Here is a 19,008-nt window from a genome sequence, read left to right as displayed (position 1 = left end):
GAGACGAGTGACTCGATAAAAAGTGTTTGATAGTAGGAATACTAAAAGTTTAGTCTAACGGGATGTTTGCACTGATTTGCATCAACTTTTTGTAGCTCCGTCACCTATCCATGAACTTTTGGTGACAGGCTGGGAGGGGGGGCTGCAGGGTGAAACAGCTGGGTGGGCGGGGCTTGCTGCCACAGCTGTCCGTTGCGACTACATCAGATTATGTGTGTGTGTGGTTCCACCTTCCATGCATGTGACCACGCTTACATCTGCACGGAAAACCGGCAAAGCCCCGTGGTCATGTGACCAACCACGTCACTGGGTGCACCAGCGTGGGCGGGGCCTTACGTTCAGCCTGGTATTGTGCAACAGGAGCGGGGATTTCCAAGATTAAGAGCTGGCAGAGGAGCAGAACGCAACATTTTTGACATAAAAGAGGAAAATAAAAACATAAGGAGCTTTTATTTTGAAAGTGGCTCTACAACACTGATGTTCAAGCACCTTCAACTAGTTTAATTTAGCAACTTTTACTTAAAAATTCTGGTTTGAACTTTTGGATTTGGTATGAAGCAACAAGAAGCTGGAAGTCAAACAAATTCAATTCTTTTATTTTGGAAGGAGTCAATGCTCCCAATATACACTAAAATACTAAAGTAACCCTTTTAATACTATATATGTATTCATGTCCATTAATCAATTATAAATGAGCTGGAACCAGGTTTCTGGCTGAATCCAAATGAGCTTTTATTTTGAAAAGAAATGTTTCTCTTCCTTTGTAATATTTTGTTTTTTAGCCTTTATATATGGAAAATGTGCCATTTATGGGTAAAATTATGATTTTTCAATATTTATTTGTCAGTCTTTTTGTGACTATAAATAAATATTCTAACTGTTACACAGTTATTTTTTTATTTCATTTTTTTAATTTAGAAAAATAATTCAATATTAAATCATTGAAATGTTTTTTTTACCCCAACAGGTGTATTTTATTTTAAATTACTTGTAAAATCCAGAACAAAAAAAAAATCAAATTGCGTTAGAAATGTTACAAAGAGAAAAAATTGATTAAACTAGTGTTTTTTTTTTTATAAACTCATGAATAAAATATGTTTTCCTTCCCCGAATAGAAACATTTTTAAAAGTTGAATATTTATGATCTGAACTCCTGTAGTGTGTCGAGACATTGATGTGAGCCGGCTTGTTGTGTGACGAAAGAGTCACTTTATGTTTCATTCAACAACAAAAATAACACAACTGGGAAAACAGTGATAACATCAATTTTTATTTTATTTATTTATTTATTTATTTACTGTTTTAGCTTGAAATCAAATATTTTTTTCTATTTGAGAGATTTCAAAGAGTTGAATCAATTATGTGATATCATCAATATATGAGTCAATATTATTAAAGATTAAGAAATAATCAATACAAGCTTCTTTACCTTGTGCTATCGTATGGGGTCCAGATGACCCATGCCTTACATTGATGCGTTATCCATCCCATAATAAATATGGATGAAGGTGGACAGGATTTCATCTCTCCACCATTGAAAATCAAAAATCATGGAGAAAAAAAAAATGTTCAGCGCGCAGACTTGTGGGGTCCAGATGACCCCACTCCCCACGCCAACATAGTTAGGAAAGCACAAGGGTTAAATACTGCAAAAACATTCATTTTAAATAAAAATGAAGCTCCTCAAAGTACGTGTTTTTGATTCTTATATTTGTAAGGACTTTCCGCTCACTTGCTACCCTCCCCCACTCCCATCCCCCACTCCCATCCCCCAATACGATACATTTCTAGCTCTGCCACTTCGTAAAATTAAGGTTTTTCAACTGGATCTACAAGCCTAAAAGACCAGAACACAAAACGGTAAAGCTTTACTGGCTGGATCAGAGTTTTTTTTTTTGTTTCCAAGCAGCTGATTTTGTCTCTAAACGTATTTTAGTTGCAACAGAAAAAAAACCCAATTCATTAGTGTCCTGTTAGCGGGGGAGGGGTCGATCAGACAGCAGTCTAGAAGTTTCCTGCTAACTTTGCAACGACTTTGCCAAGACGCTGATTAAAATGCCAGCCGTACCCCCTCCCCCCTTTGTATTACCCAGTTTCTTTAAATTAACTCGCTTCTTCTAAACTTACGCAAGCAGAGGCGACAAGGTCACATGTTGGATTCTTGAGGAAAACAACACGTTCCTAAACAAACAAATGCGTTTTAACCGGCTGGTCTAACGACAGGCTGAGCGCTAATTGCCTCATTTTTCAGGGTCTTAACCCCGACCAACCGATCAGCAGGGCGTTGTGGACAACAACACATCAAACACGACATGCTTAAAGAAAAGAGAAGAGACAAGGATGGAGGCCAGAACTCATTCCAGTTCACAGGAAATATCAATCAGAGGTTTTATTTATTTCTATTAAGAAAATACTTTATGTTTAAAAAAGCACAAAAAACACAAACTATGACCAAATGACAGCAGTAATAACTAAAAAGATCCTCAAATTTGGTATTTTATTTGGATTAGAAAGAAAAAGAATAAGTTTGGGAGCTCAACAAATTAAAATATTTAAAATAAAACCCGAAAATAAACTTAAGAATCAATAAGATTTGTATTTTCAAAGAGATATGTCAAATAACTGAAATGAAAAGCATTTCTAGACTGCAGAAGAAAGAGGAATTATATTAAACAACATGGTCCAGGACTACTGTGGGACACAATCAAAGTAAAGGTTCAGACTTTAGAAATGTGCCTTTTATTCTCATGATGAAATATTTATAAAGCAGAAATAGTGCAATAAAAAAATTTAGAAAACTGGAAAAACGGGACAATTTAAAGTGTCAAACTAAATTGCACAGAGGCCCAAAATCCAAAACATATTTAATTCGCATTTAATGTAAGTAACTTTAATTTTTAATTTAATGAACATGCTAAAACTAATTTTTAAAAATTTTAAAAACGTAACTTTTTAACTTTACTAAGAATAAATAATATTTTACTTTGCGTAAAAATATATTTTGTCAAAATTAGTCAAAAATTAAAATGATCTGCAGGGCCGGATATAATTACCTGGAGGGCCAGATCCGGCCCCCGGGCCTCGACTTTGACACATGTAATTATAGGGTAGCTAAACACTAAATCATTTTTTTTGGGGTGCTGACATCAAAAATGGGGCTTTAAAAGTGCTGTCTGTTGACAATTTTTGACAATTTCAAATCAACCTCCTGAAATGATTGCCTAAAGCCGCCCAGGTGCTGCCCCCTACAGGTTGAAACAAGGTATTGCAGATGAATTTTGTGATTGGTCGACTGGTCATTTCAGGAGTTTCACGTCATCATGCTCTACAGCTCCAGTGTAAAGCCCCGCCCACCTTTGATTATGTAACGTTGTTAGCGTGCTAGCTTTAGCTTGGCTCATAGGCGTTTTGCCTTCGGTTGTCAAAAATCTACTGCCTTGTACAACTTGCTGGTGGACTTAGAAGTTTGGCAACAGTGGTTGAGCGAAATTGGCATTAAATCCAGAAAACTCTGTCCTGGTGACGGGATTTGCAATGAATGTTTCACTTGGGACTCTTAGCTTAATACGTTAGCCTTATTAGCTTATGATGCTAGCATCATTTTAGCTCTCAGAAACAAGTACCCGTTCGGGAGAAATTTCTAAAAAGATGCTGGCATCAGTTTGCTCTGTTTTAGTCTCCATTTTGAAGATGTTACCTCAAGCTAACTTCACTGTCAATCAAAGATCCAGACCACGCCCCCTAAGTTCAACCCGCCCCCTTTTTTTACAAGTTACTTTTTCAAATCTGGTCCTAGAGTGAAGCCAGCCTCCAACTGTCCTGTTGTGTTACCCTTTGATGAGATTTTAAGGTCGAATGTTCCAACGTGTCCTCAATTTAGCACATAAAGTCCAAAAAAGAAACAAACAAATGCGTCTAGGATCATGTGGTCGTCCTTTTTGGGTGCTGATGAAAGTCAGAGGAGACGCTGAGACTGTAGGCACAGCTGTGAGCAGATCAGGAAAAAAATCGACAAACTCTGTGTTTTTTAGGAGGGGGGCATGTCTACGAATTTATATACTGTCTTTCTTTGATTGAGCAGCTGAGACGTAAACGAGGCTAATTTGCAAATGTATTCCATTGGCCTGAAACGATTCATGAAGATGGAAGAGCAGTCACATGAAATTAATATTATCGGTTGTTGAAAAGACGCTTGTTGTTCGGCATTAAACCACATTAGAAGTGAAGCCTGGTAGGGATTTTCTTTTTAGTCGGGGATTTCCTGGAAGCTTTGATTGATATCAGAGGCGGTTCTTCAAAAAGAGACAAACCCCTTGGGGGAATCTGTCTCCACTAATGATGAGGTTACGATGCTTTGAGGAACACCTTCAAATGACTTCAAGAGTTAGGAACAGATTCATTTGACACAATTTAGGTCGGAAAAATGATGACAAAGTGCTGACTTCCTTTGTCATTTTTCAAAATAAAGGCTGCAAAAACAGTGGATTCCCTTCAACTCCAGATAAAACCACAGATTTTCAAAGTAAAACTCCTCTAAATCCAACAATGCATTGCATTTCACCCCTATTTATGACTCTCACCCAAATATCTTCCTCTTTCTTTCCACCCTCCATAAAACAGGCAGGAATGGCTCCCTTACAAGAGTAGCACACATTTAATCAATAGCCACTGACAGGGCTTCATTTCCATGCATGCGCCGGCTCTGGACTCAGTTGAAATATGCACTAGAACTGGACAGAAATCAATACGGGCTACTGTGATATCTGTCCTTGTTTTAATTTGAAAAACGAGGATAAAATCTCAGAGAAATCAGAACCTGGAGTCACCGTAGGCGTATGTGGATCATCTCAGATTTGAAAACCTGAAAAAAAAGATTCTGAATTTATTTATTGTGCATAATAACTGTGACAATTGTGTGGGTTTCACCATGTGTTCCTTTCAAAATAAGGGCAGATGTAGGCAAGGGCAAAGATGGGCAAATGTCCCCATGAATGGAAAAAATACACTATAAAGTGACAAAAAAAGATAAATAAAAGGTAAAAAAAAAAACATTCAACAGAGCATAAATCAGTATCCTGCTTGTGCTTGTCCCAAGAACGGCAAATGTGATAGCTACCCACCCAAAAATGGAGCGCTAGCAACACAAAGATTGACTGCTAGCAACAAAGACAAACCAAAAGCCAAACAAAGACAGAGCGCTATCCACACAAAGACGGAGCACTAGCCAAACAAGGATAGAACACTAGCTGATTCAACAAATGCTAGCCGCTCCCACTAATGGTAGCCTTTCCCAATGAATGCTAGCCGCTCAAACGAATGCTAGCCGCTCAAACGAATGCTAGCCTTTCCATGAATGCTAGCCTTTCCACGAATGCTAGCCGCTCAAACGAATGCTTGCCTCTCCAACAAATAATAACAGCTCAAACAAATGCTAACCACTACAACAAATGGTAGCCTTTCCAACGAATGCTAGCAGCTCAAACAAATGCTAGCCTCTCCGACAAATGCTAGCCTTTACGAAAAATGCTAGCCTCTCCGAAAAATGCCAGCTGCTCAAACGAATGCTAGCCTCTCCGACAAATGCTAGCCTTTCCACGAATGCTAGCCACTCAAACGAATGCTAGCTTCTCCAACAAATGCCAGCCGCTCAAACGAATGCTAGCCTCTCCAACGAATGCTAGCCGCTCAAATGAATGCTAGCCTCTCCGAAAAATGCTAGCTTCTCCAACAAATGCTAGCCGCTCAAACAAATGCTAGTCTCTCCAACGAATTAGTGTCACAAAACCGAGTGTGCAAACCTAACAGAACTCAGCATACGTTCTGTTTACAGGTTTCCTTTATGTACAAAAAATTCTGGCAATGTGCTTCAGGCACCAACTTTATAAATGTACGTAAAAACGCTGATTTATAAAAATCCTTTTAGTGAAACAAAACAAAATACGGCCACAGCCGCAACATTAGCATTCCGTCAACCATCAACTATATTTTAATTTAATGAAAACTATTACCTTTAATTGTAACAAATTATAGAACTTTTGTTAATTAATTCAACGTTTCACTTTTTAGACTGTTAGCAGTCTTATGTCATTACATTGATTTTTTTTTCTTTAAATAAAAGAATAATGTGAATTAAAATTATTTTAGACATTTTTATAGTGTTTGTTGGGCGGGGCCCCCAAAGTGTTAGTTTTCCCACCGGTGAGTCCGCCCCTGAAGTGTTGGCGCAGGTAGGAAACACCCCACATTCTGTAAATGTCACCCTAGCAGCTGCAGAGCGCTTTATTCCTGGGCTTTTATTCTTCACCCAAACGCACCACAAGGCTGATGATGATGAGAAAGGCAAACTGGAACTGGGGCGCAGAAAGAGGCGCTGAAACGAGCCGCTCACTTGCCTGGAACGTGTAAAACCTCGTCCCGTTGGGTGGGTGCACCTTCGGGGAGTTGCTCCCGGCACTCATGTCGGAGAAAATCATAATCCTTTTGGCGACGAAAATCCCCCAAAAATAAAAATATAGGATCCTGGATGATCAGCTGCTGACCTGCGCTCCCGACATCAAGATGGAGCGCTCCGGAGGCGCGCGGCGCTCCTCTTTACGCAAAAAACCCACGAAATTTATAGAAAAAAATGTTTTCTATAAAGTGACAACAACTCTCCGGCTTCCCTCGCGCGCTCGTGCGCAGATGACGGATCTCCGCGCGCGTCTTAGCGACCGGGATGAAGCGCACAGCGCGGCTCCATGCTCCCCCCACGCCCGCTCCGAGCAGCTCTGCCGGCGGCGCGGACGGCTCCGTCTGCGCGCGGATTACCGCCTCCCCCCGCCTCCTCCTCCTCCTCCTCCTCCTCCAATAATCAGTCGGAGCATCAGAGCCAGCAACACAGCAGAGCAGCGTTTGTCCTTTTGGAGCACAGGCACGCCTCCAGAACCTCACAATCCAAAACGACACTTTTAAATAAAATAAAAAAATAAGCCTTTTAAGAGCATTTCCTCTTTTCCAACAGAGTCTGCGCATTTGGAGGATGGAGGGAACCAGTTTTCTCAGCTGCTTCATTTCTAAAAGCGATGTGGATGCAGAAGTTTCTGACTCTGCATTATTACTAATTGGAGGGGGGGGTCACAGGGTTGCTGGAGCCTATCCCATTCGAATTCAAACCTCTCACTGTCAGTGGAGCAAACCACAGTCCAAAAAACAGTCATTTTATTATTTAAAACAAAAACAGAAGAAAATTATGTCAGGGAAACAGCCCACGTCGCAGCACTAAGGAAGCCATGTAACAAAAAAAAGATGGTTTTATAGGTGGTTGGCTCCGCCCCCTCACCAAACCAACCCAATTAAGGCCTTGTCACATAACCACTATGTACAATTTGTGCATCTTCCACGTCTTTAATTTTGTTTTTTCGTGATACATGCTTGATATACGCAAGTATTTCTTCCGTTCATCATTCGTCGATGTGCAGAGATGTTCGTCAATGATCTAAAATTTTTGGTCAATTAAGAATTATCCAGTTTATGCCTATAAAACGAACTTCATACGTGATTATTACGGAAATCTTACACTATTGTGCGTGATTTTTGCAAGACGCTAAGCAAATTGTGGCTTCTCTCATGTCCACATATGTATAACGGGCTTTTCACGCATGAACTATCAATTTTTGTACCAAATATACGGCGCACATATCAAGTTAAAATTATGTAATTGACACACAAATCATTTTGTTTATCTTAAAATCGTTCCCAGTTGTCTTCTAATTACGATTATATTAGTGCAAGCTAACATTACTGGTGCAACAAAAATGGAGAGCAACATCGGAGCCATTCAGCCGCACAATTTTGATCCAGGTTCCAGCTCAGACGAAGAAAACAAAGACGTTCATGGATCTATTGGTCTATAAGTGGATCCATCAGAATGGAGCGGAGCAGGAAGCTTGTGACCCGCCGATTGTGGATTTTACAGCTTTTTCAAACATCATTTTATCTTCTGATTCACAACAATTTGATAAAGAAATTACAATATAATCTTACATTTCTTTATATATGTCTTCATCATGAGAGAAATGCAACCAGAACTCCAAAAACACAATTTGGGGTTCTAATAACTTGGAGATTTTATGTCAAACATTCATCAAGTAAATCCATTTCTTCCCTCTTCTTTATTAAAAACCATAAAATGAATCAATTTTTATTAGTTTCAACTGTGACTCTGATTATTTTGTGCAAATTCAAGTAGAATTTATAGTAATTTTTGGCTTTAACTATAGATTTTAATAAAAAATATTGCAAAAATGTCAAAGAAACAACAGTAAAGAATGGAGTCTGGTTCATTTTTGGTCAATTTAAAAATAAAAATGTCAGTATTTGTTCTCTTTTTATAAGAGTTGATGCTCAAAAATAGCTAAAATACTGTTAATAAAACACTCTTAACAATGCAGAACTCACAAAGTCAAAGTTAGACTTCAAATTAGACGTTTTGGCTGCTGTTAACAACACAAACAACAATAAAATTGTCAAATTTACTTTAAAAGCCCAAAAGCAAAGAAAGCTGAAGTTCTGTGTCGTCTGAAATCAGCTGAATTCTCAGAAAGCAGTTTTAGCCTCAGGACTCTTCAAGCCAGATTTCAGCGAGTCGAACATCACTTTCCTTTCTCCCCCTTGTCAGGAGAGAGAGAGATGCATGCTGGGAAGAGCCGGTGCATCAGCACAGAGGCTCCAGATGGGTCTAAATTTGGGACATTGACTGATCAGGGGGGATGGAATGATGAAAGGAGAAAGAGGACCTGACAGGAGCCACAGCCGAGGAGAAACTCCAACCATCCAGGTATGGAAGGAACCGAGAGACTCAATACAATAGAATAAAAAAAACTTTATTGATCCCACGGTGAGAAACAGAAGCAAAACAAAATACGAAACTGAATGTAATCCTAAAGAAAAAAACAGTTGAAGTCCCAAATTCTGAAAATTCACAACAGTTTTGTGACATAAATGCAAAGATTTTTTCATTTATAAAACTGCAGATCATAATGAAATATACATTAATTTGTAAATTAATAAGTGATTGTGTTTAAAAAGTAGTGCGTCGCAGTATTTATTAGTGATAAAATTAAGTGTTTACTCTCGATAAAATACATTATTTTACGGAAAGTTTCAAGTATTCTGGGTTGGACCAAAGATTAAAAAAAAAGAAAAATATTATCTCTAAAATATACACTAAATGTAAACATGCTGCATGCTAGCCACATTAGCCGCGTTAGCATATTCACAATACCTGCTACACCCTGCCTTGTTTAAAACAAAAACAGACTTTTACTTTTGTCGCTGTGACTACAAAAAAATCCCAACCGTGCTAGCTACAAACATAAAATGGCTATACGTTAGCCGCGTTAGCATATTCACAATCCATTTTGACAGAGTGCCATATATCTCTCAAAACCGCTTTGGTATCAGTAAACTCGACCAGAATGAATCCACATATGAGGCGTTCCAGATTATATCATCCTTGACAACTTGGGGGCTTGTCCGGGAGTTGCCCAACTACTTTTAAAGGAATGGGTCTGCTTTAATTTTAATTACTGTTTTTATTCTTTTCATAATTTTTGTGTGTTTTAATGTTTTTTAAGCTTTTGTCTTTTATTTGTGTTCTTTTTTTAAAGTGGTTTGACACACCTAAAACTATAAATTTGTTCGATAAAGTTTAATATGAACATTTGTGCAGATGAAAGAGCAGTTCGACGGAAGGAGGAGTGCCGTTTGGATCGATGTTCAACCCAAATGAGGCCTCCTCCACAATAAGAGCGCAGAGAATCCTCTGATTGGCCTGAAGATTCATGCAAATTCCACCTTTTTATGTGGCTTCACGTGAGCGCGCAGCGACGGAGCGTTTTGCTGCCGTTTGGTCCAGAAATAACATCTTTAACTGCAAATGAGCTGCAAACAAGGCACCGGCCACTTTGAGCATATGTAATGACCGTCTGGCTGTTGAAGCTACATCTAACACCAGGAGACAGAAAAGCTTTAATGGAGAGGATGTGAATGAGCTCTGGAGTGTTGAAACCGTAGGCGCCGCCCCAGCGACGCTGTTGATCTGAGACTGATCACACAGGAGATGGACGAAACTGGAGCAGAGGCGTGACTCAGGAGAGATGATGAGCGCTTGGAGTCCATTTTTGCAGACGCTTAAAAACATTTTAACTCTAGAAGGGGTATTTTTAATTTTTGCTTTTGTCCAAGGCTTTATTTTTTTATTCTAGAAGCCCAAAGAAACAAAGAACCATCACTCAGAGATCGGACTGTAAGGACTTTCTGGATACCAGGATTTTAGAAATCTGTACTTGAGAATTTGAGTATGAATATTTGCAAAGTCAGAGATCTCTGAATCGTAAACTTTATAAAAATATATGTGAGGGTTTGTGACAATACAATTCAAATAATGTAATTTTAACCCTAAAGTTGCAGAAATGTTGTTGTTGTTGTCATAATGTTGGATTTTAAAACATACAAACTAATTTAAACATGAATAAATCTTCAAAGTGAAGTGCCGGGAAATGTTCTGATTTTCAAAATAAAAGTATCAAGTTTTTTTGTGTAGCTTACAAAAAAAATTCTGAAATAATTTCTGAGAAACTTACTTGGTTTGAAATATAGTTGACAGTTTGAAATGTAAAAAAATGAATATTTTAGTGCAAATGTTATAAAAATTTTGCAAATAATTACATAATTACATACATGCTAGCATGACAGAGAAGTTGAGCCAGACAGCGTCATCTAAAATGTGAGTTTTTTTTCCAATGAAAACCCGAGACGAGCCAGAGGCCAGGTCCACGGCCGAGGTCCAGGAGCACAGATGATCTTTCATCAACATAGAACTGGGGGATAGATGGAGGAACGAGTTAAGCCAGAGGCGAGGTCCACGGCCAAGGACAGGAGCAGAGACGAGCCACATGGAACTCTATAGTTACGAGAGACTGTTGGCACAGGAGTAAGCCTACACCCATTTCCCATTATCCCTTTGTTTACATTTTCTCTCTCTACCTTACAAGCTAACATTAGCGTTGCAACAAAAAAGGCGAGCAAACTTGGAGCTATCTAGCCATACAGTTTTGAGCCAGATCCCAGTTAAGACGAGTAAAAGCAAAGATGGATCTAGTCGTCTACAAGTCGATGCATCGGAATGGAGCGGAGCTGAGAGCTGGTGGCCCCTGAGTTGTAGTTTATACAGAACAATAGGCCTTTTTTAAACTACATTTTTATGTCTTCCCCTGAATTACAACAATTTCAAAAATATTCAGAAATATTGTTTTAATCTTAGTTTTCTGAATATTTGTCATCATCCTCTATTTTTATCTATTACTTTTTTAGTTCTCCATCCCTCTGTTTGATGTAGTGTGATTCAGGTGTTGTTCCTCTTTCTCACTCCACTCGTCTGTGCTCCGGTTGTTGGCCGTGGACCTCGCCTGTGGCTCGTCTCGCGCCCCCTTCTGTCCCCCATTCCAGCCCACCTTGTTCACTATTTAAATGTGTAGTTTTAGAGTTAAACAAGATAATTCTTCTTAACAGTCCTGGTACATCGCTCGTCCGTCCTAGAATCTGTGTTTTAGATTTTCCTCACCAGTTTATCTTAGTCTGTTTAGTTTAGCTTACCAACTAACTATTGTTTATATTTTATGATTGACGTTGTGTTTGTGCACGATTACTGCTGTGAAGCCTATTGAGACAAGTGTGTTGTGATATTGGGCAATATAAATAAAATTGAATCATGAGAAAAATGTAAGTTAAAAACATAATTTACATTGTAGCGCATATTTTATGTGATTTCATTTTTACGAATTCTTGATTTAGATCAAAAGATTTTTTAGGTTATTTTGGAGTTTAGCTAATATTTCACCTACCTGCTAGCTGTTTTGGCTAATTTAGGTTTTTTTTTAAGTTTTTTAGGCTATTTTGAAGTTTAGCAATTTTTTTCAGCTACATGCTAGCTGTTTTGGCTAACACGGTTTTGTTTTTTAGGCTAATTTGGCATTTAGCTAATATCTTAGCTGGTTATCCACTTCAGTATTTTCAGCTTTTAGCTTCAGTGATTTCAGCTATCAGCTTTAGCATATTTAGCTATGATTTTCAGCAACTTCAGCAGCCAAATTCAGCTTACAGCAGTCATACTAGCATAATTGCAGGCAGGTTATGCTATATATCTAGTTTGTAGTTATGTTAAAAGTTACGGTTTGTTTAGATTTATTTAGATTAATTGCCACCTAAGTAACAATCCACAGTCCTACTCTGATATGGCTCTAATTCCACCCTCCTTCACATGTTTTGAATACATCAACACTTGTGTCCTCCATGTTCTAGTTGTGTATCTGTGAACAGCTGCTCCAGAGGCAGTTCCTCCGTCTTTTAGCCAAAGAGCAGGTTTGAAATGCAGCTCCTGATGAGTCTCCGTAGGACTCCGGGAACTCTCCAGGGACACGGTGACAGGTTAGAATTAGCATACTAGGTTGCGCCCGGCTCAGTGTCGCACACATGCTATTAACAAGCTGACTGGAGACCAGAGCCTTGAAGGTGGCGAGGCTTTGCTGTCACGTACCAGAACTCCGCTGTCAAACTGTGGATTCCTCAGCTCACAGCAACAATACCGTTTTAGCACCAAAGTTCTGAATTTCTTTTTGCAAATGTTGTCACTAAAGAAAGGTTTTTGATGGTTCATCTCCCTCAGGCTGCACACCTCTGTCACCTTCCATTAACACACGTGTCTCTGCCCGTTTGAGTCTTTCCATGCTGCTTCACTTCACATCGTACTTCACGAGCTGTCAGTAACATCCAGCATGTGAAAGGTCCTCATCGAAACCACGAACTCCTGAACTTCTACTGCTGGCAAAAATGTGCTTAACCCGTTCTTATGTCCTGAAACGGACCTGGACCAGATGGTTTTAGCAATTCTTCTTTATTTCTGCGATTTTGAGCAAAAATGAAACCTCCGACACAAACTCAAAAACTCACCATTACCCGCTGAACATGAATTTTTTTACATCATGAACGACCTCCAACCAAAAATGATGACATCACAGCCGGAGGAACTGTTCAAAAAATGAATGGGGACAAAATCTTTTATAGGGATCAAATAAAATAGTTTTAAAAAGTAACAACACACCAAAACACACGAGTGCGGGATAACTGAAAGAAGTTCTAAGATTATTATGGGATGGGCACGGGACCTACGGCTTGGGACCCATTTTGAGGAAAAATGTGAAATTTGCCGATTTTCACATTTTTGCAGAATATAGGAAATCTTCACAAACTTTCAAACATATGTCACCAGTTCAAGTTTAAAAGCACAATCAAAGTTTTGATCTCAAGAAGAGGCCACCATCTTCAATCCCCTCCCCCCAAAAAGAAAAACAGAAATCATCTTTAGGCCCCCTTACACATTTTGTTTTAATATCTCATCACACAAATCATTAAACATTACTTTTACGCTCTGTTGAGGTTTAAACATTTAGCATGGGAGCTTGCTAAAGTGGTTTTTCTCTGTTGCTTACGCAATTTTCACCGGAATATTGTGAAAATTTGACACACGAATGAAGCCCTGGCTCAAGCTGAATGTAATGATATGACACACGATATGCACAGATTAAGAATGTGGGCGTGGTTAACAAAAACCTCTGTTGTCAAGGAAATTAAAATATTTACATTAGCCGATTCTTTTGAAAATGACACAAACTTGTTTGTCAACCACAGGAGACCAAAAACTAAAATGGTTGCTATGGAGATAGAACCAACAGAAAGCCGCCATTTTGAAAATTGTGTTTTTTCATGAATTTGAGAAGAGAAAACTTTTATTTGAGCAATCCTCAAAAACTTTAACACACACACCGTCAGGTTAAGACTACAACCAAAGTTTTGTTGACCTTTGACCTCAAGACCTCCACAAAAGAAAAGAAGAAATCATTTTTAGGCTTACTTACAAATTTAAATTTGATCTCTCACGACACAACTCATCAGAATTACTGGTTTGTTGGTTTTAAAGAGTGTACCTTTTGAATGGCTTTAGCATGGGGAGCTAGCAAAAGTGCAGTTTCAATATTTTTACCAAAATGTTGCAAAAATTTGACACACTAATGAATCTATGGCTCGAGCTCAACGAAATGATATGACATATGACACAAAGATAGTTAAAATTTTTACCGGAATATTGTGAAAATTTGACACACGAATGAAGCCCTTGCTCAAGCTGAATGAAATGATGCGACACACGATATGCACAGATTAAGAATGTGGGCGTGGTTGACAAAAAAACTCTGTTGCTAAGGAAATCCCAAAATTTACTTTTCCAGATTCTTCTTAAAATTACATCAACCGGTTTGTTACCCCCAGGAGACCAAAAACTAAAATGGTTGCTATGGTGATAAAACCATCGAAAAGCCTCCATTTTGAAAATAGTGGGTTTTTTTTCATGAATGTGTCACAAGGGCTCTGACCAGGTGGGCAGAGACGGAGGGGGATGGTGAAGGGTCGCTCAGAAACTAAAATGGGGGTAATGGGGGGGGCAGGTTGTGCCAGGCAGTCATACAACATAATCTTGATCAAAATCTTTCTGAACAGCCACTGCTTGGGCGGTGGAGTGGCAGGTGACGGTAAAGGTCGTGGCTTCCTCCCCGAAGCGCAGGCTTCTTGGAACAAATATCTGCTGTGAAGCCCCACATGCATATTGATCGCATCAACAGGCGTGCGTGTGGGCAGACAGCCATAATGGACGCCGCCCGGCTCCCGTCAAAGCTGGAACATTAGGGGGAGGTATCGCCAAGGATACAGTGCGAGCGGACATCTGCGAGCGTTCAAGAGCGCGCTGGTGTGGGAAATCGCAGCCCGTCGATACCATCTGGCTGCAGGAAATAAACGCTGGAGGAGAGGACAAACAAATGAAACCAGGAGCGACCTCTCGGGTGGACTCGACTTATGAAAACATGAAGGTGGATTTTTTCCTTTGAAACATAATTCGGTTTTAGACGCTCTAAGTAAACAAGACAAGCCATCTAAGTAATTTATCCCCTGAAATTGAGACAAGAGGAGAAAAAACAATCGATAAAAATAAGTGGGCACAGGTGGAAAAGCAAAAGATCAGATCAATAAACTGCAGAAGTCGTTTGGAACAGATGCAGATAGTTTTAAATTTAGGGGATTATTTGTATTTTTCATTTCAGATTCATGAGCAAAACTAAAACAGAATGTTACTACTTTACATCTTGTTGCTTAAACTGGAATTGTGTCACATTTCTTATAGCAAAAACTTTTACTGTCATCATTTTTACTGTCATCTAAGGACATCACAGTATTTGTTTTAGTAAAAAAACAAAAATATTGGCAGCAAAAATATAAAATAATATTAAAATGTGGATTAAAAAAGTTGCAATGCTCTCATTTGACCACCAGATGTCCCCATTTTTCGTCAGTCTCCAAACTTTCCCGCTTTTTTTGGCTTTGATTTTTCTCATTTCATCTGCTAAAACTCTGAATCTCTCAAAAAATCTTTCCAAACAATAATAGGAATTTAAAGTTTATGCTTTTAGAAGAAAGAAAAGTTATGTTATTAGAGTGTAATCGTAAAGATTTGTGTTTTTGAAGCCTTAATTTCAAAGTAAGCATTTTTAAGGGCCATTTCCTGCAGAGGCGAACTGAAAAAGCACGCTCGCCACCTAGTGGCCAAACTGAAACGCCCTCCAGGAGAGGCAGAACAATTATTGGAGCTCCTCTGTTTTCAAAACATATATATAAATATATATATGTATTATTAATGTATTTATAAACAAATGTGCCGAATCGAGTTAAGTGGATCGAAAGAATTGAAATAAAAATCGGATTTGAATCGATCCAGCCTCTGGTGAATCGAATTTAATCAATTCTTGAAGTTATCGGTGATACCCAGCACCCATTTTTGGTTTTCTTTGCTCTTTCTCTCTCCAAATCCAGCTGCTTTTGAGCTTCAATTTGTGGTCATTAAACCTTACAGGAAGTGTAAACTTCTGCTGACATTTCCCTCCAAAAGACGGACTCTCCGTCAGTATCTTGTCATCTAAAACGAAGCCTCGTGGCTAGGATAAAGAAAGCCTCTTGACAAGGCTGAAAACGGTGTAAAGAGGCAGCAGGGACTGGAGCCCACAGCTCTTTCATCCCTGAGCTTCCCTCAACCCAAATCCTCCTCTCTCCTGACAGCACATATCAAGGAGCTTCTGCTCTTCTGGGACCTCAAAACGCCTCAAAGTCTTTTAAAGCGACGTTAGAAAAAACCATTGATCAAAACATCAAAAATAAGGCTCCTTTAGAGTTTTTTTTTTGTTTACTCATACATAAAATATGAGTCCGTGATACGAGAAAGTAATCAAACTGGAAGCGAGCGGAGAGCACTTTGGAGTGAAATGACTGTCCTGATGGAGTGCACCCCTCAGCACTTCTGAGGAAACATGCTGATTCCAGAACCGGAGCTGTCAATCATTCTCCTCAATGTAGGCATTGAAACATCTGGAGGATGGCGGGTTATCGGGCAGGTGAGGAGGGAACCTGACACAGCGGCTCGCATGCGTCTCCTGAGCTGCAACTCGAGAGTTTTCTTCAAAAGTTGGATCTCTTCAGTCATTGGCCAGGAGTTACGAGGGCGGGGCAAAGCAACGAGAGAAAGATTAATGGAAGTTTTACCGTTTATGACTTATAGATATTGGTAAAACAGAGTGAGAGGAAATGTGTAAAAGTTGTTTTTCATTCTCCTAAATCAGCAACATTTCAATGAGTTTCTGTCTCGTTGCGTTTTCATTGGCTATAAAATTCAGCAAATTGGATTTACGATAATAAATTTGTCTAATACAAATACATATCTCGGATAAACGTCAAATTTATTGGAAAAAGGTTTTTGCTCTTGAGGATGTTGGTTTTTAAGACTTATTTCACAAAACTGCAATCAATGGAAACACTTTTTCCGAATGAAATGAGTCACATGACCAACTGGATCCCACACTTCGATAAGAGGTCCCACAGGATCACTCATAAAAGTTGGACGTGTCATGTGGAATTGTTGGACCCACAGCTCCTCTGTAAAACCACCAACCACCATTTCCCAAAATCTCTTCATTCTTAGCCGCTCCCACATATGTTGGGGCTCCATGACCGGAATAAGACGCCGACGTCTCCTTTGATAGATGATGAGTGCTAGTGCCGAGACAGAAATCTGAAAGTATCTGCAGTAAATCGAAATATTCTGTGTTTTAATGACTTATCGCACAAGTTGATTTGTGTTTATTTGTAAAATTATTATGTAATGGGGCCAAATTCTTCTTTTCTCCTTTAAACTTAACTGAAATAAAAGATGTCTCACTCTGACAATTTATTGAAAACCAAACAGATACTACTTTTATGCCTTAACTAAAACCATTAGAGGCATCGTACAACGGCATCACTTATCCATCGTGTGGGCGATAGAAAAGTGTCTATTGTGCCATTTATCTCAATCATTTTTATTTGTTTTATTTTTATTGCTGAACTTTTGTGCAAAAATGTGTTTTCCTACCAAGAAACTTTAATTTTTTTCTCATTTGTTACAATTCAGTTACATGTTAGTTAAAATACTAAAGTCAGATAAATTAATTTACATTTTTGTCTATTTTTTCCAAAAAATAACTGAAAATATACTTTATTGTGGTATATCGTGATATATATCGTTAATTTATATCGCGGTATACATTTTTTTTTTCAAATCTCCCATCACTATATCATAAGCAACTTACTTTACCCTTCATACTTCGCAATTCACTAACCAGAAAAAAAAAATGCACATTCAGATTTTTTCAGGCGGTTTACAACCTTGATATTTCCTGTGGGCGGAGCCTCTTTTTTACCCGCAGACGGCTCTGAGTGGGCGGTTTATCCTTCCAGCTTGCATCTTAGAGCAAAGCAACACAACTACACCTCCAAGCAACAACAGCATCACAACACTTCAAACCCTTTCATTACATGTTCTACCGTTAGAAACATCAAACATCGTAGCCTAAAAATGTTTTTTATTTTGCGAGTATGTTTTTTTCCTCCATCCTTTGCTCTTCTTACATTCTCTGGACTCATCAGTCTTCTCCGGCAGCGCAGGAGCAAAGAAAAAACAATCTCATAACTCTCTCATTACCGCCCCCAGCCCCACAAAGGATCCTGCTGCTGCACGGCGTCCGTTTAAAGGAATTAAAAAGCATCTTTTGCTGCAGTTTTGCTCTGAAGCTTCTTAAGTAATGCAATAAAGGAGGCGAAGAAAATGAGGTTAAAGTTCTGGAGGTAATGAGAGGAACTTCAAATTTAGAACGCGTATTATGTGAGGTGAGAGGAGGAGGGAAAATTCAGCAGCAGAAGTGTTCTCATTAAAGTTCATTTAAAGACCCACTCTGGTGGTGAAATGGTGTTTTTGGTGTTTTTACTGCATTTTTTTGATGATGGAGGACAAATTTAAAGTATATTAGGATAATTTTTTAAGCATTTCTTTAGTGTTGCTCAGAAAAGAGCGTATTCGTGATGTAGAAAGTATGTTGGCTTCATTCTGATGCTTCCAGTTGTATAAGTTGCGTTTCTTTTCTTTTCTTTTTTTGTAAAGTTTGGCCATGGTGATATATGATTAAAAAAAAATAGAAATTGACTTAGAGCCACCAGAGGGCGCTGCATGTGTGTGTGTGTGTATCCGTGTTTGCTACTCATAGCAACGCAGAAGAAGAAACGTCTAAAACAAACGTGGAGGAACTTTATGAGATTTTTCTTATTTGCATCAAGATATTTTTATTCTTGTTTGTATTTTTTCCCTCCTCTGACTATTATGGGGCATCAAACTGGGTAATAGAGACACAGAAGTACCGCTGAAAGCGTCCTGATTCAGATCCTGCAGTAGAGTTGTTCAAAAGCCAAAAAAAAGGGAGTTCTGTTTGATTTTTTTCTTCTTTATTTTGCATATTTGCACATATCTGCTGGACTTTTACTCAAGTAGCGACTTATAGTCAAAAA

The 19,008-nt window shown here is 38.8% G+C and overlaps 1 protein-coding gene across 17 annotated transcripts in view; it reads right to left on the bottom strand.

Annotated features, from left to right (window-relative positions):
- The window catches only part of ppfia2 (PTPRF interacting protein alpha 2), a 198,361-nt gene that overhangs the window by 113,699 nt on the left and 65,654 nt on the right, over positions 1-19,008 (bottom strand). For 3 of the 17 annotated variants that reach the window (XM_024288179.2, XM_024288198.2, XM_024288189.2), the window contains exon 1: positions 6,393-6,939. The exons of 12 other annotated variants lie outside the window; for them this stretch is intronic. In XM_024288179.2, the coding sequence (XP_024143947.1) occupies positions 6,393-6,473 (81 nt within the window). In that variant the 5' untranslated portion in view covers positions 6,474-6,939. Of the gene's footprint in view, positions 1-6,392; positions 6,942-19,008 lie in introns of those variants that run through there. 2 more of the 17 variants (XM_036210182.1, XM_036210183.1) reach the window with 2 other exon arrangements.

Source organism: Oryzias melastigma, linkage group LG23, assembly GCF_002922805.2.
Source record: "Oryzias melastigma strain HK-1 linkage group LG23, ASM292280v2, whole genome shotgun sequence".
Classification (NCBI taxonomy): domain Eukaryota; kingdom Metazoa; phylum Chordata; class Actinopteri; order Beloniformes; family Adrianichthyidae; genus Oryzias; species Oryzias melastigma.
Note: the sequence above shows the minus strand (reverse complement) of the source record. Positions and strands in the feature narration are given on the sequence as shown.